General features: G+C 40.7%; 1 protein-coding gene across 1 annotated transcript; it reads left to right on the top strand.

Annotated features, from left to right (window-relative positions):
* Positions 1-20,378: 20,378 nt before the first annotated feature.
* Positions 20,379-21,762, top strand: LOC6557289. Its single transcript, XM_032741012.1, has 2 exons — positions 20,379-20,885; positions 21,273-21,762. Exon 1 carries the CDS (start codon positions 20,411-20,413, stop codon positions 20,765-20,767), a length of 357 nt encoding a protein of 118 aa, XP_032596903.1. The 5' UTR covers positions 20,379-20,410; the 3' UTR covers positions 20,768-20,885; positions 21,273-21,762.
* Positions 21,763-25,963: the final 4,201 nt, after the last annotated feature.

The raw sequence follows: 25,963 nt of genomic DNA, 5'->3' as shown, positions 1-25,963 counted from the left end.
ATGGCCAACAGTTACAGCATCGCGTTGGAAAACAAGAAGAAAAAATCAAAAGAAATCTCACGAAAGGAAAATAAAAGACGTGCAAAGATATAAGAGAATATACAACAGCATAAAACAGAGACGAGGCCGAAGCAAACAATGGCAAGCGCTTTGGGTTCTGTTGTTTTCTGTTCAGTTGCCCACTGTAAGGTGGGCGCACATACATTTTTGCAGGGGATGGAAGGCGACAGAAAAAATTATACAAATACAAAAGGAAAAATCATATGAAAAAAGCACAATGACAAAAGAAAAATAATACAAGCGATTGGGCCAACTGAGCGACTGAGGGATGTGTCGTGGATTTTCGGTTAAGGGGCATTGATATACATACATACATATATTACATATATACGATATCGTACATCGCCGCTAGGGGTTGCAGTGACGAGCGACTACCGATGACAATGGACATCGTTGTGGTATGGGTTATGCTCGAGATCTGTGCACATATGCAGCACATACATATATATATATATATATATATATATGTATGTGTACTATGTGTATGCTCAGCTCTGAGCAACCCATCAAAATCGCAGCAGCTTGTCAAGAGCTTGTCCTTTGGCTGCATTACCAGTGCCCATCCCACAGCCCACAGCAGCCCACAGCAGCCCACAGCAGCCCACAGCAGCCCACAGTGAACTGTAAAATAATATGCCAAATATGCGCAAATTCATTTCGTTCGCCACGCCATGCAAATGAGGCGCGGATGCGTTGAGTACAACAACAAAAAATGAAGAAAAAAAAACAAAGAAAAAGAAATGGGAAGGAAACCACAGGAACTCACAAGTTCCAGCCACTTAGCAGGCAGCTTCGTCATCCTTTGCGCTCTTCGCCGTGTAATTCAAGCTTTTCTCCGGGGGTTGGCCACCTCGGCTCTGTGGCATGTAAGTTGACTATTATTTTGACATGACTACACAATCAAAACCTGAAAATTTCCGACGCCAGTCGACTCACAGCGGCCCCACTTCCTTGCCTCACCACTCCCCTCATACTCAAGCCGAGCATAATCTCCTTCACCCCCATTGGATCTCTCGCTCCTCGTCTCTGTCAGATGCCGTCAAGTCATCAACGCTAAACGACCTTCGCTGTCATCGCACAGTGTTCGAAAAACCAGGAAATGTTTACATACAATTTTAAACTGAATACTCTACTTGAAAATGTTTTTCTGAAAGTAATTCAAATATATATAAAAATATATATTTAGAGGACTTTTTTGTAAGGAGTGCTCATTAACAGTGTAAATATTAATCGGTTGTTGGCTAGTTCTGTTCAGGTGTTGTTAAGTACAAATACTTAAAATTTTAAGGATTAGTCTTCATAAAAAGATAATTGCATTGCGTACATATGGATTAACAATAAGACTCGTGTACCACCTATAATAATGGTAAATACATCGTAAATCGTAAATGCTTCAGGGTTGTGCAATTCATACTGTTTTCTGTTCCGTGTATCTGAAATATAATTAAGTTAGCTGACAGAGATAGATAGTTTGTTATTTAAGTTCTTCAGTTAACGATCTATTATTAAATACTATAACAATTCTATATTGAGCGATACATGTTAGCATTTTTTGTATTTGTTATACTCTTTTATATACGTATATAAGCAGTTTACAATATATACATAATATGGGATATATATTTATCCATCAAATATTTACACTTAAATTAGATTAAAGAGCACGTTTAAAAATAAGACAAAGTCCTTCTTAATTTATGCTAAATGGTTTTTAGTTTTTGCCAGTGAATATACTTAAATGAGATATTCTGGATAAATGGAAATTCTGCTGTCACATTGTTTTTTTTTACCCACTGTGCCACATTGTTGGCGCTTCTCAGCTACAAGCCAAACATTGTGTTGACGGCTTTTAGGCATGTGTGTGTGGGTGAGGATGTTGTTGGCTGTGTGTGTGTGTGTGTGTGTGAGGATGTGGGTGTGGGTGAGCTGCTTGGGTGTGCCATAGGGCTGTAATAACAATGACGACGACGTTGATGCGTTGTCGTTTTCGTTCTGCTCCTCGTCGACGCCAACAGTTGACAATATGCGCAGGCAGACGAGCGTCCCTTAAAGCACTCCCCCACCACCATTCCGCACTTTCCCACCCACCGCAGCCCATCCCAAAAGTTTTGCCTGTCGCGTCATGTCTAACAGCCCCTTTTGGATGGCGATGTCTGCCCACACTTTGTGCTCATATTGCTGGCAATTTTCTATAATCCTTTTTACTGGCTGCCTTTTTCAAACATTTCTACAAGTTGTTGCTGTTGTTTGAGTTTTCATTGTTGTTGTAGTTGTTGCTGTTGCTTGTGAAAGTTTATGAAAAGTGACTGCTTTAGCAGAAAATATTATGCTGCCAGCGGCAATGGCTGCACAAGCATTCGCCGCAGCCGCCCCACACCCCCCTCCCCATCCTTCTTTGCCTTGCTTCGGGTCCGACAGCAATAAACTCTTTTTATTTTTGTGGCCAAGTTTTGTTGCTGCTGCTGCTGTTGGGAAAACTTTTGGCTTTTGCTAGCAGCAGCCCAAAGTTGGCAAAATGTTTAAATTCAACATATACTCAACCATACACACACACACACAGACATACACACACAGACATAGACATACATACACAAACACTGATATAAACTGAGATATACGCACTCACAGCAACTCGCTGCTATCATGGCCACAGTGCGTATGCGTGATATACTCGAATAGCGCACCCAAAAAGTTCCACAGCTTAAATCAAACTTTTGGGACTTTCGAGGAGGTCGCATTGTGGGCTGACCGGCTGACGTCGTTGGGTGTCGGGGTCTGGGACGGGGGGTGTGGGTCGGAAGAGGTTGGTGGTTGGTTTGACTGTGTTGGGTGCTTTTAGATCTGCACTTCAACTTTTGGGTCAACGTCTGTTTGTCTATTTGTTTGTTTGTTGCTCTCGATGTCTGTCGTCGTCATCGTTCCCCTCCACCTACGCTCCCCTTATTTACAGTTACTGCTTGCATGTCTGCTCGATTTGTTTGTACATTTCCAACTTTGGGGCTGACCGTCGTCCAACATCCAACGTCCGTTGTCCTTCTATATATCCCTCTATTTGTGTATCTACAGACATACGAATGTTTGTGTGAAAGCGACCTTTTTGTGAATTTTCGCCTTGACTGTCTGCCCGAGTGTCCATTTGGCTGATGCCAAACGCCCTGTGCCCCATCATTCCCTTTCCTCAGTTCTCTTTATCCCCCAAAATTCTCATCCACGCTTGCCTTGGCCCCACATTCTGTTGCTGTCGCTTCTGCTTTCTCTATTAACTTTTCGTTTTAGCTACTTTTTCTTTGTCCTTCTGCCAGTCTCTCCTTCCAACTGTTTCTCTGTCTGCCTGTCCCTCTGACAGTCTAACTGTGACCTGGTCGCCAGAATGATGACCACCCATTTGGGTGGTTTTTCCCGCTGTTGTGTGGTATGAGCAAAATGGTCGGAAAATTATATGCTCGCAGTATGAGTGGAATGGGGTTTGCGGGCGTGGGGTAAACATTTGTGGATGATAGCCGAGGGCTGCTCATCGCTGGCCGTTTGTGTATATCATTTTCGGCTGTCGATAGAATGCTGATTGCGATTGCATATCTTACTTGTTGGCGGCTCTAATATTGAATCTTTATTCATACTTCAAATTATTTAAGTAGTAGAGCAATCAAATAATCGTTGGCATGTCTCAATGGTGTTCATTTAATGTTAACACAAGTTATACACTAGACTAACATATTTTATAGTTTAGACTAGTTGTATCCATTTCATGGAAGCGTCTTCAGTTTTTATATACCAAGAAACACTGATAAAAATCTCTTCTGACTGTCTTTAATAGATATACTATTATATAATTGAAATGCATTCTTTGTTTTGGAACTAGCAATTCTTTGAGATTGATTATGTAATCCATTTGTTATTAACTAGTGATAGACAGATTTTCTAAATTATAATAAAAATTATCGCATTTCGGAGTCAGGAATGAAACGTGTTCCTATCTATCTATGATAATTTCACTGTAAATATTAACATACTTAACCTTCTTAAAGATTTGTGTATTTGCCACTGCTGCATAACTCGTAAAATCAAGAGCTATGCTTAAGTGAATAATTATGCAGCATATACTCGTCGTATTCCATCATCTGTATTATCTTGTTTATCTTATCCACTCCTCTTGCCGAATTTTATCCCATCTTTCACGGAAACATTCGCCCATTTTCGTGGTTTCCACAGTCATTTCATTTCAATATTTCTTATTGTTGCTACTAAATTTGCCCAAATTGTACGCTTTTTGGCTGCTCGATTCGATTATATTTCAGCAGATGACAAACATTGTGCCACAGTCTAGAATCAAGGAGACTCATTGCTGGTCATACATTTCGTCCATGGTCCAAAGCAGCCGCAAACAGATAGGGTGACAGGGAGACAGAGAGAGAGAGAGAGAGAGAGGGACAAGGACAAGTCAAAGCACAAGCGAGCCAAGAATCTTCTCCACCTACTGCTGAATGGCTCTTTCATTTGCCCGTCCCGTGCCCCAGTCCTGTGGCCAAAAGCTAGAGCAATGCTAGTCCATAGGACATGCTATAATTTTCAACAACAACAGCAACAACAACAAGCCAAAACCAACAAAAGTAACCGAAAAAAGCAACAATCCCAACAGCAGCAACACAGCAACTACAAACAACTTAGCCATGTCTGTACGTCCCAGGCGGCCAGCCGGCCAAAGCTTGGTCATAGTTGTCCTTTGCAAGGATCTCGCATAGCTGTGTGTGTGTGTGTGTATTTCTGTGTGTTGGTATGCCATCACGCAAAATGTGCGCCTGGCTCTTAATGGGTGGCTTGACAGGGTTTAAGCTCTTTTACGGGGCAGATTGTGTTTCAGCAAGAGGAAAAAACAAAAACACAAAAAGACAAAAAAAAAATGAAATGCGAAAAAAAGCAAAATGAACATAAAATAGTAGAGGCGAACAGAATATCTGTGGCATGGGTGGGCGGTGGGGAGGCGTGGCCTAAGAAAAGTCTCGACGCAAAATGAAAATAGGCAAAAGAACAAAAAGGCAAAAAGCGCAGAAGAAAATAAGCTTCGGCTTGGCTTTGGGTAAAAACTTTGCCAGCTTTCTTTCTTTACCGTCATTTTTGCTCCTTGGCCTGGTACACTACTTGCACCACCGAGTGCCCCGCCAAGACGTTACTGCACCACCATCATCCTCCCACCGCCTCACCATTTTGCCCATCCTAATGCCTTTTGGCATTTCTTTCCTTTTTGCCTGCTGTTGCTTTTGTAAATTGGTAAAAGTTTGAGTTTAATTCAATTCGGAACGGTAGCTGTGAGTGCCGGCTTCCTATGGATAAGTAAAGTTGCGGGAGGTGTATGGGTGGGTGGCCGATTGGTGGTGGTGCAGCTTGTGTCTGTGCAAAGGATATCACGCGTCGCCCAACAGTTGCTGTTTGCTGCTGCTGTTGCGCAAATTGCGGTGCATGGACAGTCGGCGACATGCACTGCTGTTTGTGTTTGGTGTCGGAGTTGGCGGTGGGGGGTGGAGATTATGATGAGAGGCAAAGGGGGTTGCAGGGTGTTGGGGTTGTAGTGAGTATTATAGCTGCGGGTGGCACAAACTGGCAACAAATTCATGCGCTTTGTTGTCGCTGCATATGTAGTAGATTGTTGAATTGAACTGGTGGACTGCTAGTCGGGGTGTGTTTTGGGTGGTTGAGAGTGGTTCGTTGTTTAGGGTACGAAGTTGCACATGAAACTTGGCACGTCGCCTAACGTGGCATGTTTATACGGACACCAGAGGCGAGCGACAAAAACAAATGGCTAACAAACGTAAACACACACGCAAATACATCTATATACATATGTACATATATACGCAAAGCTAACATACAATGGAATATTTCGTTTATACGATACTTATTGCAATATTGCTTTCGATGTCAGTTTGTAAATATTAATTTGAAGTCTGGCAAACGAGCTCACATTGTAACTTTTGGCATTTCCAAATTATACTTCGATTTCATTTAATTAATGTGTCCTGTGATTAAGATATATTTTTAAGCTCTGACTGGAAGTAAATGGTGTATTATCAAATATAGTCAAAATACGCTTTTGACATTTAGTATTTTAAGAAAGTCACGTATTGAATATATTCTTGCTTTATTGTTAGTAGAGTTTGCTACTAAATTTCAAATAGAGATACATTTTTTTAATTACAGCGAATATAATATTTCAATCAGTGTCTTACATCTAAGCCATAGTACGCATTTCATAGAAAATGATTTAAATATGGCATGGATTATAAAAAAATATATTTGGGGAATTAAATATAAGATCATTATATATATATATATTTTTTTTTTTTTTAAATTATAGTCTTAGTGTTATATTAATCTGTGCCTAAACAATAAGATTCCTTATATGTAATTTGATATTACAATAAAGGCAACCGTACGAACGTGTTTACTGTAAAACTTTTGTGCCACAATTGTTGTTGTTGCTGTTGATGTTACATTACATATTTTATAGGTTTCGGTAGAGTTCCACTGCAGAGAGAGAGAGAGAGTGAGAAAGCTCAAAGTGAAGGCTTCGTTTGGCTGCCTGTTTAGTATTAGCAACAAATCGGTAAACGTTTTAGACCCCAAACACCCGAAGCAACAACTCCGCACACACACTTACGCACACACACACACACACCAGCACACATACACCCTTTAGCCGGGCAGTTGTTGGTTTTGTTGTCGCTGTGCATTAAGTGTTGCCAACTTTATTTAATGGTATAACAGTTGACTGCCAGTTGGCTAGCATTGCCCCACACTACTCGACAGTGTTGCTAAACGGCATGTTCTCGGTGTGTGCGTGCTTATGTGTGTGGGTGTGTGTGTGTGTGTTTGGATTTGTTGTAGATGTTTGTGAAATTGTATTTCGTGCACTCATGTCTCTGGACAGTGTTTGGGTTAGGGGCCAGTCCCGACATTTGTGGGGAGTGTCCCTGTCGCACAGTTCATTCAACGTTTCGTTTTGTGTCGTGTCGTTTCGTGTCTTGACTTCTTGTTTGTTGCTGCTGTTGTTCTTGTTGTAGTTGTTGTTCTTGTTGTTGTTGTTGTCTCCGTGTGGGCGTAAATTGTCTATTAGTCAGTCGAGCAACGTGAAATTGCTGTACATTTTTACGTTTTGGCTAAGGGATGAAATTTAATTAAGATACTTTGACGTTTCGCAGATACACACAGAACACAGAGCACAGAACACCGAACAGAGTATAGCACAAGACAATCCAAGACAACACAAAACACAACATGCCAACGCACAGACACCCAATTGACACCAACAACATCAACAAGAACAGTAATAGCAACAGCAACAGCAACAAAAACAACAACAATAACATTAACTTGAACACACACACACATACACAGATCCACACCCACGCTAGCAGATCTATTTGTTGGGGATAATTCAATTTGCGCTTGTGTGTGGGTGTAGAAATTTCTCGATATTGACAATGAGGATAACGACCGTCGACAGTCGACAGTCGACGATGACCCAGCATCTTTGTCCTGTGCTTATGTCAGTGTGTATGTGTGTAGGTGTGTGGGTGTGTGGGTGTGTGTATGGACAGCAGTGAAATCTGTCGCTCTCGTTTTCCATTTCGATAATTGTCGTTCGCCTAGTTGGTTGCTTGATTTTCTTCCCTGCGAAACTCAGTTGTCAATTGTAGTGGACTTTGATCATTTGTCTCATTTAATCAAAAATATTTATGTTTATAATTATCTATAGGTATTTATTCTTTTAATATTTTACATACATAGCAAGCATTTTAGATCTAACCTGGAAAACCAAAATGGTTGAGAGAATTATCGGAATATCGAATATAAACTCAATAACGCTGCCCATCTTATTGTTTATTAAATTTTGACATCTTTAATAAGCATAAAATATAAAAAATATATCTCATTTGCCTTGCTTTATTTGATCCAAGATCTACAGTAAAAATCGGCTTAAGTCGAAATATAATGAAATTTATAAATGAGAAGAAGAATAATGATTTTGAAAGTTACATATTGGGAGAGTATTAATTGAATGGATTTAAAAGAAGCTAACAAATACATCGATTTTAAATAGATAGTCTTAAGGGTTTTGTGTTTATTCCGTGAATCACTTCTAATTATGTGCTTATATCAGTTAATTCACGCTCTTATACATAGCAACCACCTTGCTAATCCCGTTCCAGTTAGTCAGCTTCCAAGTACATATTTCCACAATGTAAAAGTCACAAGATTTTAGGTGGGGAGTTGGCTGCCAACTGAGACTGTCGTTGGGGATAAATCTAAAAGTTGCTTGCATGACGCAATTCAGCAATTATCTGTGCCGTCGTCAAAGTTTCTTTAGCTAATCTTGGGGGTGGGCGAGCGTCATTTGCTATTGGAAATTTAATTAGGTTTACATCATTTTCGTGAAGTTAACGCCAGATGGGCAAAAAGCAGCAGCGGCGACAAACAGCGCCAGATGAACAGGAGCCGGGAAAAACTTTTACTCTCATTGATAGGAGGATGCTTCTGCTGGTGGGTCGATGGGGGGTGTGGGACACTCAATTAGAGGCACATCTACAAGTCAAATATTTTGAGTAGCGAGCAAAAACAATACGAACATTTGGCACTCTGTGCCGGCAAGTCGATTAATTAAACACACACCCCACACCCTCAATGCGGCAAAAAGGCGAGGAAAAACAGTCCATAAATGTCCCGAAGCAACCACCCAATGAAATATTAATAGTAACAATTATGTGCTACGTGCCACAACGGCAGCCGGCTCGGCTCGCCAACAAGGATAACGCAATTACAACACAATCAAAGAATTTCTGGCCAAAAATTCGATAAACAGCCCTCGCTGGAGCAAACCTAAAGAAACAAGTGGCAGTCGCATGGGGTCGGTTGGCAGGGGTTGAGGGGGAGAGGGCGAGAAGAACGAGAAGGAGGCCGGTCGCCACCCACCGTGCGCTGAATAATTCGAAATGTATCTAACCTCGAAAACCTAATCAAGTCCAGTTAAGCAAACAGAGAGCAAACGCAGCAGCAGCAACAGCAGCAGCAACAACAACAATTACTGCTCGCCTCTCCCCAACTCCCACTTAGCTGAGCTGCTCACTCACTCACTTAGCCAGAATGCATACCAAAATAACAATAACAATAACAAAAACAGAGGCGTCGGCATCGCAGTCAACGTCAATCAGATGCTCGCACAGAACGTCACACACGAACGCAATACGCTGCCTGGAAAACAGGCGCACAGCAACGGGCAGAAAGCTCGCTGCTCTCCACAACCTTATGTAAATATGTATGTGGCTCTGTTTGTGTGTGTATGTGTGTGTGTGTGTGTGTATAGATGGGCACATGCAATGGCACGTGAAAAACATTGTCGTATTAAAAACGAGCGAGTGCCGAGCAAATCGCACGACTGCCACCCAGCCACCCAACAGTCTGTGTCCGACCTCCTCCCCACCACTCTCTCTCCCCCTCTCTCTCTCTCTCTGTTTGTGGCTCTATCCCAAGCAGCCCATTTCGATGGCTCTCTCTCTTTCTCTGTTGTGCTTTAAGCTGACTTTGCAATGCCCACTCTCCCATGGCTGATAGCATTGCAGTCGACGTCGTTGTTGAAATTATTCAGCTAGCAATTTCTTACTTGTTTGTCTTCCTACTGCTGCCTCTGCTTCGCGCCACCATCTCTTCCTCTCGCTCCCTCTACCTATCTGTCTCTCTCTCTCTCTCACTCTCTCGGCTTACTCGTGTCATTCTCGCTGCGTGCCTGACAACCGCACGGCGGAAAATTCACTTTTCGCCATCGCTGCGCACTTGTGCCGAAAGTCAGTCGGGCACGTCCACAGCGCGCGGAGCTAGGGGTGCGAGGAGTGCGAGGGGTGCGGGCTAGGGTTGGGCATGAACTTGGTATGAATGAAGGGGCGATTCACTGGTGGCTCACTCACTTACTCATTTGCTCGCTCATTCGATTTAATCGTTTAGTGCGCCCTTTTGCGTCTTATCAACGTTTCATTTAATTTAGCCAGAACTCTCTCGTTTTCGATTTTGTGGGCGGTCATTTTGGACATGATGCGGCTACCGAGCTGCGGTTGATTAGGTGTTATCCTTATGATTAGTGGTCATTGCGCTTGGCTATCGTGCGATTCAATGTACGGCCAGCAATTGAATTGAAACTCAAGTGGCTTCCATCGACTTCAATTATGTTCCAAATTTGATCAATTATTTATCGCACTTGAAATAGTGAGAAGTGCTATTTCACTTACGACTATTGTCATCGATGGACAAACAATGTTTCTATGTAATTGTATTGCTTGTATTGCTTTGCACATAGAAAATATGTGATCAATGCCTTTAAGTTTAATGAAGTGATTTGGACTTGAGTGGGCAGTATGGTCAAGAAAATTGGCTAATTTCAATTAAAAGGTAGATGGGGATATGATTTATCTGATTAGGCACTTTAATTAAATAAAATATTGATTTTGTATTAATTATTACTATAGTAAACACATAAACACATCATTTGAGTAAGCACTTCAATACAATAAAATATTAATTTTTAACTCATGATTTTTCAACTAAATTATTTAAAGGAATATAAACCGAAATTACTATTTATGAATTATACATTTATATTATGCAATTGTATTAGAAATTGTATTATTATAAAAATATATTCCAATATGCACTTTATAGAACAGAAAAACTGTTGACGGCAGAAAACTATTCGTTCTGAGAATTGGTTATTTGAAATACTTTACTACTTTATTTTGTGGCTCTCTCTTAGATATGCTTAAGAGTGCTTAAAACTTTGTGTAAGAAAACGTCGGTTAGAAGAGCAGTTAGCCCTAATTAAATGTTTGGCAAGCGCTTCAGATGCAGCTGTTAGTTTTTATGACGAGGTCGACCTATTAAAACTGTTCTGGTTCTGGTTCTGGTTTTAAAAGTAAAAGTTATTAACAGCATAAATTTCTTTTTATAATTTCAAAAAATAATTATTTAATAAGTACATGAAATTGCATTTGGTGCATTTGGTGTTATGCACTTTGCGTTATTACGCATACGCCACGTCGTGTGAGTACTTTGCGGCGCCCCAGAGCACTCTGGAGTGTCTACTGTCTTGTGGCACACACACACACACACACACACACACAAACACACACAGTTGCTTGGATTTATTAATATTCTTTTCCAACGATGCTGTGGCTCCTTTGCTGCTCCTCTGGAGTTTCATTCGCTCTGTGTCCCTCTTAAATTTTGTAATTTCTTTGTGAGAGCTTCCTGCTCCTGCTCTCCTGCGCTGTCTTCTTCAGTGGTGCGCTTTTATTCATTCATTTATTTGCGCATTTTCCATGTATTTTTTTCGTGTCTTTTTTCTCGCCATCTTTGGCAACTTTTATGCGCTCCCCTTTCCCGTCGTTCTTTTTTTATGCTTTCCTCCTTTTGCATTTTTGCTCGAACAAAGTTGCCGCTTTATTGTTTCGATTTAAGTTACTTTGTATGCTGTCAACGTTGGAGGGTTGGGTGTTTGGGTGGTTGGGCAGTTGGTTGCTTTGGGTGGATTGGTTGGTAGCTTGGGCTATATTCTGCTTGGCCCCAAATGCCAAACCCGCATTAAAATCGCCTGGGAGCCGCTTTGGGTTTCATTGTAGCCGTTGTCGGTTCTTGCCTGGTTTTATTTCACAGCTTTTGCGGCCTTAGGGAGTGTCAAAGAGGGAGCCTGAGGGAACTGAAGGGAAGCAGAAAAGAGAGGGGATGGCGAAGGGGAGGGGACGCGGTTGTTTTGCTTGTACTTTGATTTGTCGGCCCCTCATTTTTGTTGTTGGCCCGGGCCAGCATTGAGTTTTATGCTCGTTTAATGGCTGCGAATTTACTCGCTTTATGCGTCTTCGATAAGCATTTATTAGCGCCATGCGCAAGGGGGGGTGAGGCAAAGTGCCGAAGGATGAATGGTTGCAGAAGGTTGGAGGGTTAGGGGGAGTGGAAGGGAGGGTGCAATGTGCGATGGGGGCTGCGGCTGGGTAATGTTTACGGTATTGGCTCGTTTCTGGGGCTGATGAGGCGTATGATTTATTTTTATGTTGTATTCTATTTCGTTCTCATTTTTTTTTTTTTTTTTTTTGTGAGCTTAGTTCGAGCTGGGAAATATACTGATAGGGGGGATTTTGACAAACATATGTTGCCACCGATTCCCAAGAGAGGTGGCAACGCTGTGGGATGACGGTTTCTTATTTAAGCCTTAATTTGTAAGTTGTTCTGCTAACGTTTTCCATCAGCATTGTCGAAGTTTACCCAACTCGTGCCGAGAAACGAAATCATTTTGTCTTCTTTTTTTTTATAGCCCGCGGTATGTAGACGGGCTGGAGAAGTGTTTGCCACAGTGAATGCCAGAGCTTATGTGTGGCTGCCGGCGTCGTTGGTGTTGGTATCAAAGTATACACAGCCCCATGTACCATGAGCCATGAGCGCAGGCTAATCGTTTTTTGAAAAGGAATTCCATTAGAGCTCTATTTGGGTGCATATGTTTAATAATTATAATTTATAGATACGAGCTGCACACAGCTTCTGTATATGCAAATAGCTAGGGGATGGTGTAAAAATAGATGTCCTAATTCGATTCATACATTTTTGCGGGATTATTCTCTTTCTATTTAAAGTCGAAAGGTTTCCATAATGTGTAATAAGATATAGGTGCTCACAATTGTGATTTCTTTATAATTTTATTCATTCAGTGACAACTGAATACAGTGAGAAACCATAGAAATATAATCAATGTAAAAATTTACCATGGAATAAATTCCAACCCGTAAGAACCCCACCAGCCACTAACGTCAGATTCTCAGCCAATTTGGATTAGGAAAAGGCAAAGGGAAAAATAAGAGGGAATATTCACAATGATTAAAAAAAAACCTAATTTGTTAATCACTCCCAAATTTGGCTATTTTAGGATTTATTCAAGCATACCCCTTTCAGTTCAGTGCAACTACGCCACTGTGACTGACGTGCGTTGTTGCTGTTTCTTTTACTGGTTGGTTGTCAGTGCTTCAGCATTGCCAACGCCATCAATATCAGCAACCTCATCACCTCAGCCCCAGAGAGAGAAGGCCAGGCAGCACACCCTCCAGCACCACCCATAGCCAATCCACACCAGGAGGGTTCCAGTTGTAGTCCTTGCTATGGTATATTGCAATTTTTGCTGCTGTTGCCCATAAAACTTTCCACTTTTTGTCGCTTCTCTTCCATTTTTTTTCTTTTTGCACTTCTGCTGCTGTGCAATGCTGCTGGCTCCTGGCTCGCCCAGCGTTGCCGCCCACTTTCACAGTTTTTGTTGCTGCCGCCGACGTCTTTGGCATAAAATAGCAGCCACGACAGCCTCGTCAGGAGCAACGGCAACAGCAACAGCAACAGCAACGGCAGCAGCAACAACAATAAGGACAACATTTACTCGTCTGCTTAACTGCAAAGACAAACCTTCGGACCGCACCGCCACCACTGCAGCCCCCCCGCTGCCCTCAAGCACTTTGACTGTCATCTAAAATTCATTTTTATACTTGTATTTTGTTCCTTTGCGTTTTTTTTCCACTTTTATTTTACTTTGCTTTATATTTTTGCGCTGTTTTCGTTTTGCTTGCTTTCAGCTGCCTCGTTTCTTGAGCCATTTTTATTATTTTTGTCATAAGCTGTATGCTCAAGTGTGTGTGTGTGTGTGTCAGTTTGTATATGTGTATATGTGTGAGTGTATGCGGCTTCTTTATATATTTTTCATTGTGCCACACTGGCGCACATCCTGCTCATGTCCTCAGTCTCAGCCTCAGCCTTATCCGCAAACTCGCAGAAGTCAAATACGTTTTAATATCTTTTCTCTCTCTTGACATTTTCACTACAGTTATGTTGCCATTTTGTCCTGGCATGTGCATGTGTCTGTGAGTGTCTGCACGTGTATATGAGTCTGTGTGTGTGTATGTGTTTGTATGGGTTTCTATGTGTCTGTGTATGTGTGTGTGTCTGACTGGCTTTTTCTTCTATTGCTTTGGCTTGGATATGCCAAACGTTCCATGGCCCACAGTTCCCTCCAGTTGTCAAAAGCCGCGCAAGTTTCTTGCCAACTTCTCTTTGTGAGTGTGTATGGCTGTGTGTGTGTGTGTTTTTGTATATATGTTTGTGTAAAAGTGTGCCAATGTGTGCATATGTATGTATGTACATATGTCTCTGTGTCTGTGCGTATTCCATGGCAAACGCATCTTCGCCTGTGCTGGCCATAATGTCTGCCATCTGCGTGGGTGTACGTGTGTATGTGGTGTGTGTGTGTGTGTGTGTATGCGAAGCAGCTTAATGCCTTCATCGTATTGCTGCCACTCCACCTGCTCCTCCCGCTTTGTTGTCCTTCGCCGGCTGTTGCTGACGACGCACCACCAGCAACAACAGCAACAACTACAACTCGCTTGGCTGCTGTCATTGTAGGAGCCACATGCTCTGGCAAACTGGCAGATACCAACACCAAACCAATTCCCCAAATACCCACTACAGCACCCACTGCTCCACACCCCAGCTTGCCACACTTTACCTCAGTCAGACAGTCAACCACCCCTCACACCCCACCCTCCTCCCCACTCCGAGCCACTGGTGCTCGAATGCAAGCGTAACATTTTGCGCTACTGTTTTTTTTTTTATTATTTTATTTCTTTGCCTTCCTTTCATATTCATTTTTGCCTGTCTCGTTGCTTGTCTTTTGCTCTCAAAGTTTCTATGCTCTAAAGCAAAGCGTGTCCTACAACAGGATCATCAGACGTCGACGACAAGCAGATTACCTAAACAAACCTCATAAATATTTTAGCTTTCAAAAGATGTTGAATAAAGTCAGATTACTGAACTTTAATTTGCAAATAATTTTGGTTTTAAATAATTAGAAATAAATTTGTAATTTAATTGTTCGCACTTTAATTAGCTTTCTAAATATTTCTTGATTGATTGATTGACTTCGATTAAGCAAGCAAATTTAATCTTTAAGCTCTTCTTTGCAAATGTCTTTTATAGAGCATTACAGAGTCGTCGGCATTGAAGATGACAGTTTTCAATGATTTTTTGTATAATTTTTTCTACATTTCCTTTGTCCTTTTTGACTGTTTGTACGTCTCCTTCTCTAGTTAAGTGCATCTCTCTCGCACATTTGTGTTCGAGTGCAATTTTTTACTTAATGTCTGTGTTGCTGACTTGAGCTTTTAAAAATATTTTTGTTGAATTTTCCATCTCCATGGCTCACACAAACACACACACACACACAGAGAAGTAAAGAGAAATGCACACACGATATGGCATAGAAAAGTATATGAATGTTTCCAGTCCTGCTAGAATTATAGTATATAGTCTGGCATCTCGTATATGCATGTATAAATGTCAGTTTGTGTTTCTAACTCATTGCTCAGTTCTGGGTTCCTCTTCAGTTGTTAAGTCGATTTCTGCATTTTATCGAATTAAATTGTTAATCTGAAATGTTGAGCACTCATCTGATTAAATATGTTATTTCAACTGTTTAATTTATTTGGGCATTATTCTGAAGTCATTCTATCCCTTGTGCTATGCGAACATGGCATTACAATTCCAAATTACAGGCACCTGTCTGCATAATTAAATATGCCGATTTTCGTTTAATCTGCGATACAGCAAACCGCCCCGCCCCTTGTTCAACACTCGTTTGGATAGAGAACCGCACATAAATAATTAAAAAGAAAATTCCACAAATGCAAAAAGGTCAGCGCATAAAAATTATAAAATCGAATATTAAATTACAAACAAAACTGGCAACAAGCCTTTCCCGCGCCAGCGCCGACTGCGGCGTCGACAGCGCAGCGCGCTCGACTTAACCCAACTTAACTACTTGACAGCAAATTTTGTAAAATGTAATTAACCAGCGTCAGGCGGCGGTAACAACAGCAACACCAACAACAGCAACAGAAAATGGCAAATAACATCAGCATTAACAACAAAAACAAAGTGCACAACAACAACATCAACAACAAAAAGGCAGCAGCAGCAGCAGGAAGAAGGCTAAAATGAAAGCAGGCAAAATGGAAAATCAACAGAGCTCGTTGACATAATTTTCATGCGACTGTGTGCGCGACAGAGAGAGAGAGAGAGAGAGCGAGGCACACAGAAAGAGTGAGAGAGAGAGAGAGTCGTAGAGAGTGGGCAATATAATAGCCCGAAAGAGCAGCGTTGCTGCTGCTTCCAACCGTGTGTCAATTGCTGTGCGCCCAAAACCAGAAAACACCCAGCAAAAATCCCTTGCACCCCGCACACACCGCACAAAAACACGAGCCTGAAAAATGATGCCACACGTTTTTACACACAGCCCCCCCAAAAAGCACAACCTCCCAATTTGCCCGTTAAAACTTTGTGTCATTACTAAATAGTGGGTGGCATTTTATGTGTGTATATGTGTGTGTGTGTGTGTGTGTTTGGGCCAAGAGTTCGGATTTGAGTTTGAGTTTGAGTTTCGGTTACGGCTTCGGTTTCGGTATCGAGCCAAACCATTTGTTGAACCTTTTTTTGCTTGCCACAAAATTTGCGCCTCATTTTCAGCTAACAGAGAGCAAGGGAGAGCCAGGGAGAGCAAGAGAGGAGAGAGAGAGAGTGAGACTGATGGAGTGTGAGTTAGTGGTTGTTCTCTCGCTCTCTCACTGCGCACGTGGCATCGTCTAATGGCAGGAAACATGCTAAGCAGCGGCTTCCACATGCTGAAAGTCATTTGGGTGAGCAGCAAACCCAAAGCCAACGTTAACGTCAACAACGACAACAGCAACAGCAACAACAACAACAATAACAACAATAACCACCCACAAGGCCAACCCTTCGGCCAGCTACCCCACTCAAATCAATTTAACTTTCAACTTTGGCTCTCTCTCTTTCTCGCTCTCGGCTTCAGCTTATGGCTCTCTGTCATCCCTTGTCGGCATATTCTGTGCGCATATTGTGAAATTTGAGTTTTGGGTCTGCTAACATTGCTGGGCGCCCAGGCAACTCCCGCGTTTGTCGAACCAACCAGCGAGCAGACGACGGACGAGCCGGCACACCAGCGAGTAAGTGAGTAAGTCAGCGAGTGCGACTGTCGTCCAGGCCATTCGGGTTGTTCGATACTCGCCTCTCGCCTTTCGCCTCTCGACTCTCGGCTCTCGCTACTCATTGTTAGTGTTATTCGGAACGACTGCGCTTTTATCGTTTATTTGCGTTCCGGACATGGGTTTGGGATTTGGTTTCGTGTTTTGCGAGGGGGTAGAGGCCAAGTATGAAGCGTATGACTGGGCCAAGTGGCTCAAAGGCGGGCGGGTTGTGCGAGAAGTCAGAATTGTGTCAGGTTGGAACAAGTGCGGTCAGCGGCTTACCCTTTTTATATGAAACTGTTTTGGCTTTGAATGAGTGATATGATTGGAAATTCAAAGCTGCTATACTTAAATAAAAACAATAAATGACATCGTCATAGGTATTTCCAAACACACTTTTGTGCTCATTTAGAATGAAAACATTCTTTATGATTCTACCCAGTCTATTTATAACCTGAAAAGGAATAAAAGGTAGATAGCCTCTCCGACTCTGTGTATGCTATATATTCTTAATTAATATCAAAAGCCGAGACGATTTAGCCATGTCTGTCGGTCTGTCAACATACTCCGGAGACTGTCTTAAGAATTGTCAAATTCAGAACTTATTTTCTTTTATTCAGTAATTGTAATTATATTTACAATTCGAAATTACAACACATGTGTTGCATTTATATAATATATTATCTTATATCTCTGCTGGACTTATAGGCATTTTTCCTTTTTCAGCTGGATTGAACCCTTAATATAAATGCTATTGAAATGAAATATCCCATCAAAATATAATTTCCATTTAATTAACTGCAAAAGTAAAGAAGTAAAAGGCTAAATATTAAAGAGTTTAATTCAATAGGTCATTCGGTTACCTCTCTCCACAGTCATTTTACCACCGTCGTCAACCACTAAATAGCTCTGCACAACTGTAATCAATGTAGTTATCATTATCATGATCATATGTGCTAAATTGCTGATTTTTGTTCTTTCTTTGAAAATCAAAAGTGTCATTGCCACTGGGTTCGCTCAAGTTCAGTCGGTATTTATCTTTCCGCCAGCGATGGCAAATCGATGATAGCTGGTATATTTGACTACCCCCTTTGAATTTTCCATATGTACATTGATTTCATGAGGTTGGGTGTTCGTCAAGCGATGGAAATCGAAAGAAACAAACCCAATTGTGGCCCAATCGCTTCGGAAATCGTCCCTACCATTAAACTGTCCATTCGGGACCTGCTGTCTCACAATCACATAAAGCATGAAGGGAATAATTAGGGGAATTGATATTATGAATACCCGAAACATCTACAAGAGAAGTGCAAACATCAACAGAAATTACTTTGAACAGAAATTAAAATAGACTAAATATTAAACAAAATTTTACTTACGAAAATGTTGTGGTACTTATAAAAGTGGCAGGCTTTAAGTCAGAAACTGTTAGAATGACATGGAAGCGATTTCAAGCGAAAACTTTTGGTTCTGATTTGAATTTACAGCATTCACGAAATTGCTAATAATTTATTATTTGATAAACATAATGTGCACATTTATGTAAATTGTTATCTATAATATTATTATGAGCATATAAAGTCCAGGTCGACGATTTGAGATAGTAGACAAACATAATCTCAAAAGAATCTATAACAATTTTAAGCTGCATTTACTTTAGGTGAACTTATAAAAATATGTGGATAGAGAATATTTGCAATATTTGTAGGTGAACTTATAAAAATATGTGAATAGAGAATATTTGCCAACTGAGCAACTAGGTTTCCTTATCAGTATCAAAAAGCGAGCCAATTTAAACTTGGTGTAGAAGTCTCGTATACTAAGGGCTCAAAAGTATGACTTTACATAAATATTTATTTTTAGCTTATTTATTTATGCCTTATATTTATGTATTTTTATGCCTTACTCTACTTTTGTTGTAAATTGTATTGCGCATTAAATTATGCGTCATCGATTTCATGAAAAATAAATATTCTTTATCAGCATAGTGCGCACATCTTTTTTAAGTCTACTTCACACGGAAAAAACCCAATTAACTTTCGAAAATCGCACTAAGATGATGATCGCGCTGAAAACGACAATATTTTCCTGATGTCCAAAAATTATTGCTAGCTATAGTCTCAAATTTTTTCTATTATAATGAAATCGGAAATATATCCGTCCTATTCCTGGGGACAGAGCATATATACTATATCATGGCTGCCATTGGCCACAATTTTAATCATCTAACTACTTAAAATCTCACATGGAAGTAATCGTGTGTGATCTCAATCTATTTCTGTGGCCCTCCTGTGTGCTCAGATCAAGAAGTGGTCCAGCCAGGTACATTTATGAATTTCACAATTCTGGTCGGTTGTATATTCTCTAACTGTGATAGACTTCTTGGTGTGTTGCAAAGTTATTTCACTCTTCAGGCTATGAGCGAGGGCCGAACTCTTTCAGTTTTGTTTTATTTGGGTACAGATCTTAGCTACCATCAGTACTTAGCGGACCACTGCAATACTATTTCGAGTCGACACCCTCGTGGAGCGTTTAGTTGAGGAATTTTTGCCAACCTTGGTTACCTAATTTCGTAAATAGGCGGGGAATTGAACCCAACCCTCCGTGTCCCAAGGCCAGCTACCATGAGAATTTCCTACATCTCGCTAACTGCCAGTAGGTGTTTAACGAGTCCAAACTAGGGAGTCTTCGACTAACTAATGACTCCGTGGCTAGATATTTTAATTCAATTAAATTGCAAGCAATAGTTTGGGAATTTGTTTGATAGATTACAGCATCCTCCAACATTTTTTCGGCCACGCCCATTCCCGTCTCCAAATTTCTTAAAAGCTCATATCTCCTACAATCTAAGAACTACAGTCACCAAACTTGAAGGAAGATTACTAGGATACTTTTTTAATTTTTCTTCAGCCCTATCCACTCTCTCCCCTAAAATTCTCCATAGCCTATATCTCCCGCAATTTAAAAGCTATCTACCGCAATTTGAAAGGCAAACTTGGAGGAAAGATGACTGGGAACCTCCTTCAAAGAACACCCACCCTGTTCTGTAGCACCTGTTATCAGATGGTCTGACTTATTGGTTCAAAGGTTCTCTCTTGTTTTTCATTGTATTTCGAATCATATGCTCTATTTTATGGGAATCAACTTATCAAACACTTTTCATATATTCATCGAGTTAACTGCTCAGTTTGTATTGCTTACACCCAGTGAAAAATACTTACATATATATTTTAGAATCTAATGGCAAAATGGAAGAATGGATTAGTCAGTCCACGATTTATGTTCTGTGCTTTATCGCATTACCGCTAATATATATTTTTCGCAAACAAGTAATAAAGCCGAAGGCGGACAAGCGGCACCTGGAGAAACCCAACGATGAGCGCAAGAAGAGCATTGCGCCCATTGCAGATAAGACCTTGCTAGCCGTGGACATTCTCAATTTGCAGTTGTGCATGCTGGAATCAAAAATCTTCAGAGACATCGATCCGATACCAACATTGACTGTGCGGGAGTTCGCTGGAGCAGTGGGAGAACTGAAGAAAATCAAGAAGAAGGTAATTCCCCGTATCATCTCCGCGGTGATAAAGCAGAATTGCGAGAAATAGTGGTGATCGATGGATGACGGATGACGAATGAGGGGTGAGGGGCGTGGCAAGTTCAAATGCGATTGAAGAAGAGGAAAGGTTAACAGTTGCACATCAAGTTGCGGGGAATAAAAATATTGTGAGCATTTTATGAACAGCTTTCAAATTCAATTGCCACATCCGGTTGAGTCAAAGTGCTGGACCACCCACCACCCTTCAGCAGTACCCCGCCCTAATTTCGAGTGTCTGCTACATAGTTATCGCTAGACATGTCCGTTCCGTTGATCCCGAGGGTTGTTGTTGCCTTGGTCACTCGATTGCTGCAATTAATATTAAAAATAAAATCATTTTTCGGTGGATGCTTCTGCCGCTGGCCCGGGGTGTGATCTGGCCCGGGGCTACTGTCTGCCACTGGCAGCGTCTAAGAGTGGGCGGTGTGGGTGCTGCTGCTGTTGGTGGTGGTGGTGGCGGCGGTGTGTTAATGCATATTTCAGACACGTGCGCGATACGCTTCTTTGATTTGCAGACGTCGTCGTCGTGGGTGAGAATTCAACTATGGACAACCGGGACAACTGAGGCATGGGCAAATGGCAAAAGGATGGAGGAGAGTGGGGGTTGGGGTTGGCTTTCTGAAAGGTTGCTGGCATATAGATGGAATAGGGCATAAGGCAATGATGAGCGGCTTAACATATTTGTAAAGACCTTTTTATTAAAAACAAAAAGCGGACTTAAAGATTATTTGCGGGGCACAAGATGTCGAACGGAGTGCGGGACTTCATGTCTGGCATTTGTTTGCATGGGCGTGATATTTTAATTATGACCTGATGTAGATATGTAAACGATGTATATGTGCTTTATTGAGTGCCCCGATGCTTGACTTATGCCAAACAAAGGAAATTGTGAAAGGAAAAAGGTGTTGTCGAAGAAGGAAAAGCTTAAGTTTGATTAGTCCTCTTATACTTTACAAATTGTGCTCGTGAAAGGGTGGACACGTGTTTGCTAAGGGATATACAATATGAAAAGTAAACTGAAAAGTAAAAATAGTAAATATATATTCTTAATCTATTTTAAACTTACATTGGGTTAGGTAAAGATTTGACGGTTGTGCTACCGTTATTGGGATGCTCTTCAATTCTTTGCAGTCCAGCCAGATGCGTTTAAAAATATCTCAATCTTAAGTTGTTCTATTTTTGTTGACTGCGATGGGTCGTTTATAAGGCGTGCTCCTTGGGTGGTTGATTTATTCCTCTTTGTAGGTTCTGCAGAAGTCATTATAGGGAGCTTGGAGTCTATTGGACTAGCCAATGGTCAGTGAAGGCAATGATAACTGCGAGGTTTACACGTGTGCTTATTTTATGTTCTTTGTAAAAGGGATATCATTACTAACCCTCTGTCTTATGTGCATATTGTATTTGGGATTCCACGAAATCAATATTGATTCTGATTAACCATTCGTTTTAATATTTTTTGTCAAAAACCAAAATACAACTTTTGACATGTCAAAATCACAAGCTTTGAGAGACTGACAACTTTTTTGGAATACAGCCGATTAGAGAAATTTTGATCTTGATTTGTCCGAAAAACTTCAGTGCAATTCAATAGTTTCTACTAGTTCTTCTTATTCTTTTAAAAATTAGAAGAATACTGCTAGGTTTGAATATATAGACTACCAAATATATAAATGAATACAAAATACGAGTAAAAGTTCGGAAACTCAAAACTCGTAAATTGTCTTAAGCGATAACATTAAGTGGATAGAGAGTAAATCAGTAATTTGATCAAAATCAATAACTATGGATACATACTTCTAGTCTATATAAAATCTATTGTGTTACAGCTAATTCAAGCAATTGGCTCTTTTGCACTCATTCTATATATTTATCTCACTCCTCCTGCTTCCTTTATGGCGACTGACACATGTTTTTTTGTCGCATATGGTTTTTGGTTTTCTTTTTTAGTGGCCAACATGTCGCTTATCGCCCCGGCTAGGACCACCCAAAGTGACCAGAGAGATGGTTCACATTCACTGACCCACCCGCCTCCCCCGTTCCCTTGCTGGCCTACGTATTGGCACTCTTGGGTGCATTTTTTATGCCATGTTAAAGCCACTTTATGCGCTTTTTATGAGCCCGCAGACATAAAAAGTGTTTTACAAATACAAAAAAAAAAAGAAATAAATAAATAAATAACAAAAAAAAAATAAAATCACACACATACCGATGCTTGTGACAGCATATTTTCATATAATACATATACATACATCTATTTTTATATTCATTGATTTTGTATTAAAAATGTAAGTGCTGGCTTTTACTTTATTTTCTTTGGGCAGTGTCCACTTTTTTATTATATTGAAATAAAGCGATACACACACATTCAATAAATATTAATAAATAACGACCTGCCAGCGGCAAAGTTAAACACACCCAAACAACAACAACAACACCAACAATAACACCAAAAATATTGAGAATAATTTTAGTGAAAATAATTTATTTTATTTTCGGTTATACTTTTTTCCTATATGTATTGCGAACGGATTTGAAGTGAAAAGCGCTAAAGGGCTGGCAAAATACAAACAGGCGACGATTCCGACTCGATTATTTACAATTTGATTTTATTTATACACACACACACACACACACAACCACACACAAACACCCAACATACGGGTGTGAGTGTGTGTGTGTGTGTGTGTCTGTATATTTGGTTTGTGTGAGTGCTGCTGCCCGAAAGGCATTTTTCCTGGTAGTGAGAAAAATCAATCAAAATCGATTTAAAAGCACAACTTCCGTTGCGGATTTACGCAGCGTGTGTGTGGGTGTGTGCGAGTGTGTGAGTGTGTAAGCCAAATGTAACCAATTTATTTGCTTTTATGCGTTTGTGCTTTATTGTCTCTGTGCTTTTGTTGCCGACCCGCCCACTTTGCATGACCATTTTGGCCCACCTTCTCATCGCAACGCATATTTGGTCAATTTTCAATAAAGAAATTGAAACATACACAAACACAAATACATACGCACACACACACACATATATATACATATACATAATCAGCCATTGTACGCATTTAAAATTTGTTTTTCATTGGAGACGGAGTCATTGGGATGGGTGCGGAAAACTGAGGGCTGCCTGGAAAATCGGACAAAACAATAAAACAGTGGAAATGGCATAAATGTTTAATTCAGGACATTTGAATATTTCATAAGGACATGACCCACATACAAAACAAAGCACAAGGCAGCCCCAAAAAATGATTACAATGTGTGTGTGTGTGTGTGTGTGTGTGCGTGCGTGTATTTACTTGTGTGTGTGTGTGTGTGTGCGTGTTTGTGTGTGTTTTTGGTAGGAAATCGCATTTGATTGTTGAGTTGTTGGTAGTTTGCAAGGTAATTGAGTCAGTGCGTGTGTGTGCGTGTGTGTGTGTGTGTGTGTGTGTGCGTGCGGGTGTGCACTTTATGAATTTTTGCAAAAATTTGAACTGTGCAATTAAAGCAATTAGGCAAATTTATGTATACCGACAGGCCAAAAGGGATTCTCAGTTGTTTTTTAACTTTTGATTTTTAAAAATTTTGATGTACTTGTCAAAGTTATGAAATTAAAATGATTTCTAATGACGTAAAATGAGCAACTAACTTTCAAAATATTTACCTGAGAAATACGAAATATTCATGTCAAACTTGATGTGCTAACAGTCACCATACCGGAAATCCGAGACGGTACATAAAAGTTTTCCAATTATAAAGAAAAGTGAAAAAAAATATTAGCGGATGACAAACTTATAAAATAGAATACCTCAGAGCACAAAATAAAAAAGGGAACTACAACCATTATAATTATGTATTACAACAAAATGCGACCAAGACATACTTACTGTTCCCAAGCGCCTAAGCAGGTGGTTCTGCGCGCTCAAATGTCAACTTTATATAGTGGTTTAAAGAAAGAATTGTGAGATAATTTAAATTAAAATGGTGATGTTAAAGCTCACCCATCAGTCTGCTAGAAAGAATCTTGATCAAGTTTCTTACCATCTGTATTACTCACGTACATTTTGTTGAATTGTAGTTAGGAGTAACTGGAGCTGTCTAAAGCCTTGTGGGATTCGCAGTGCAACCGTCTTATGTATTCCTACTTCAATCTTATGAGTTAATGTATTGTGTGGATCGAGAACTTCTTGTATATATACATATATAGTTATACATATTTGATATACAGTCTCACAGCTTACACCCTGAATAATATATAATACAGGAAAGTACTCAAAAGTTAATACCTATTTGCCCATTGACTTATTTACAAGCCATTTCCTAAAGCAATCGATTTGCCCCGTTCGTTTCTACCTGCAAATAAGCCTAATTACGTGTCTGGCAGTTGGCACCCACAACGAAATGACAACGAAAGTCACAAGAATCGGTCAGTCATATCATTTACAACTGATTGGCACTGACAGAGGCCGCCGACGTCGTTGTTGCCGTCAACTTCAACGTGCTTCAATTTTGTGTGTTGATAAGTTTCTTATGACTCGGCCAGAAATTTGATGAACAGACGAGCGCCAGAAGCAGAAGCAGAAGCCGAAGCCGTAGACGAAAACAGCTCAAGAATCGCGAATCGTGAGCACCTCTTAAAGCATTTAACGATAAACAACAGAAAAACGGATGCAAAGCAAAAGCGAAAGGTGAGCAGAGAGAGCGAGAGAGAGAGAGAGAGAGAGAAAGAGAGCTGTGGCAATGCAATGCACAAAAGTGCAAGCCAAATAGAGAACGACAGGTGAAGGTGTGAGGGAGAGAGCAGAAGACGCGACGTATCGCAAGTGGGGGAGTCGACGTCAACGTTAACGTCAACGGAGCAGTCGGCGAGACAAAAGCAAAAAGGGTGCAATGAACAAAATAACAAAATGAATTAGTAATAATATTTTGTTTGTGCTCTTACGCTTATTTTGGTCTCGTGCATATTTTGCTAACTTTTTCTTTGCCTTACTTGTAATTATGCACGTGTGTGTGTGTGAGTGGGTGTGTGTGTGTGCCTTAGTGTGTTGGCAGCCAACAAAGGCGACAAACATGCAGAGTTGAAGACAACGACGACGGCGACGCCAAATCGATGAGGGTACGTCGTTAATGGCGTCAACTGCGACGCACGTCTGGCGCTGGCAGTGTCGTCGACCAGACGAAATGGCAGGGCAGCAACGACGATATGACGCCAATAACAAAAATAACAACA

Source organism: Drosophila grimshawi, unplaced genomic scaffold (assembly GCF_018153295.1).
Source record: "Drosophila grimshawi isolate 15287-2541.00 unplaced genomic scaffold, ASM1815329v1 contig_44, whole genome shotgun sequence".
In the NCBI taxonomy this organism is placed as follows: domain Eukaryota; kingdom Metazoa; phylum Arthropoda; class Insecta; order Diptera; family Drosophilidae; genus Drosophila; species Drosophila grimshawi.
This window is presented reverse-complemented; position numbering and strand designations above follow the sequence as displayed.

Excerpts from the sequence above, each read along its gene's own strand:
- LOC6557289 (XM_032741012.1), top strand. The coding sequence starts at position 20,411 with ATGGAAGAATGGATTAGTCAGTCCACGATTTATGTTCTGTGCTTTATC.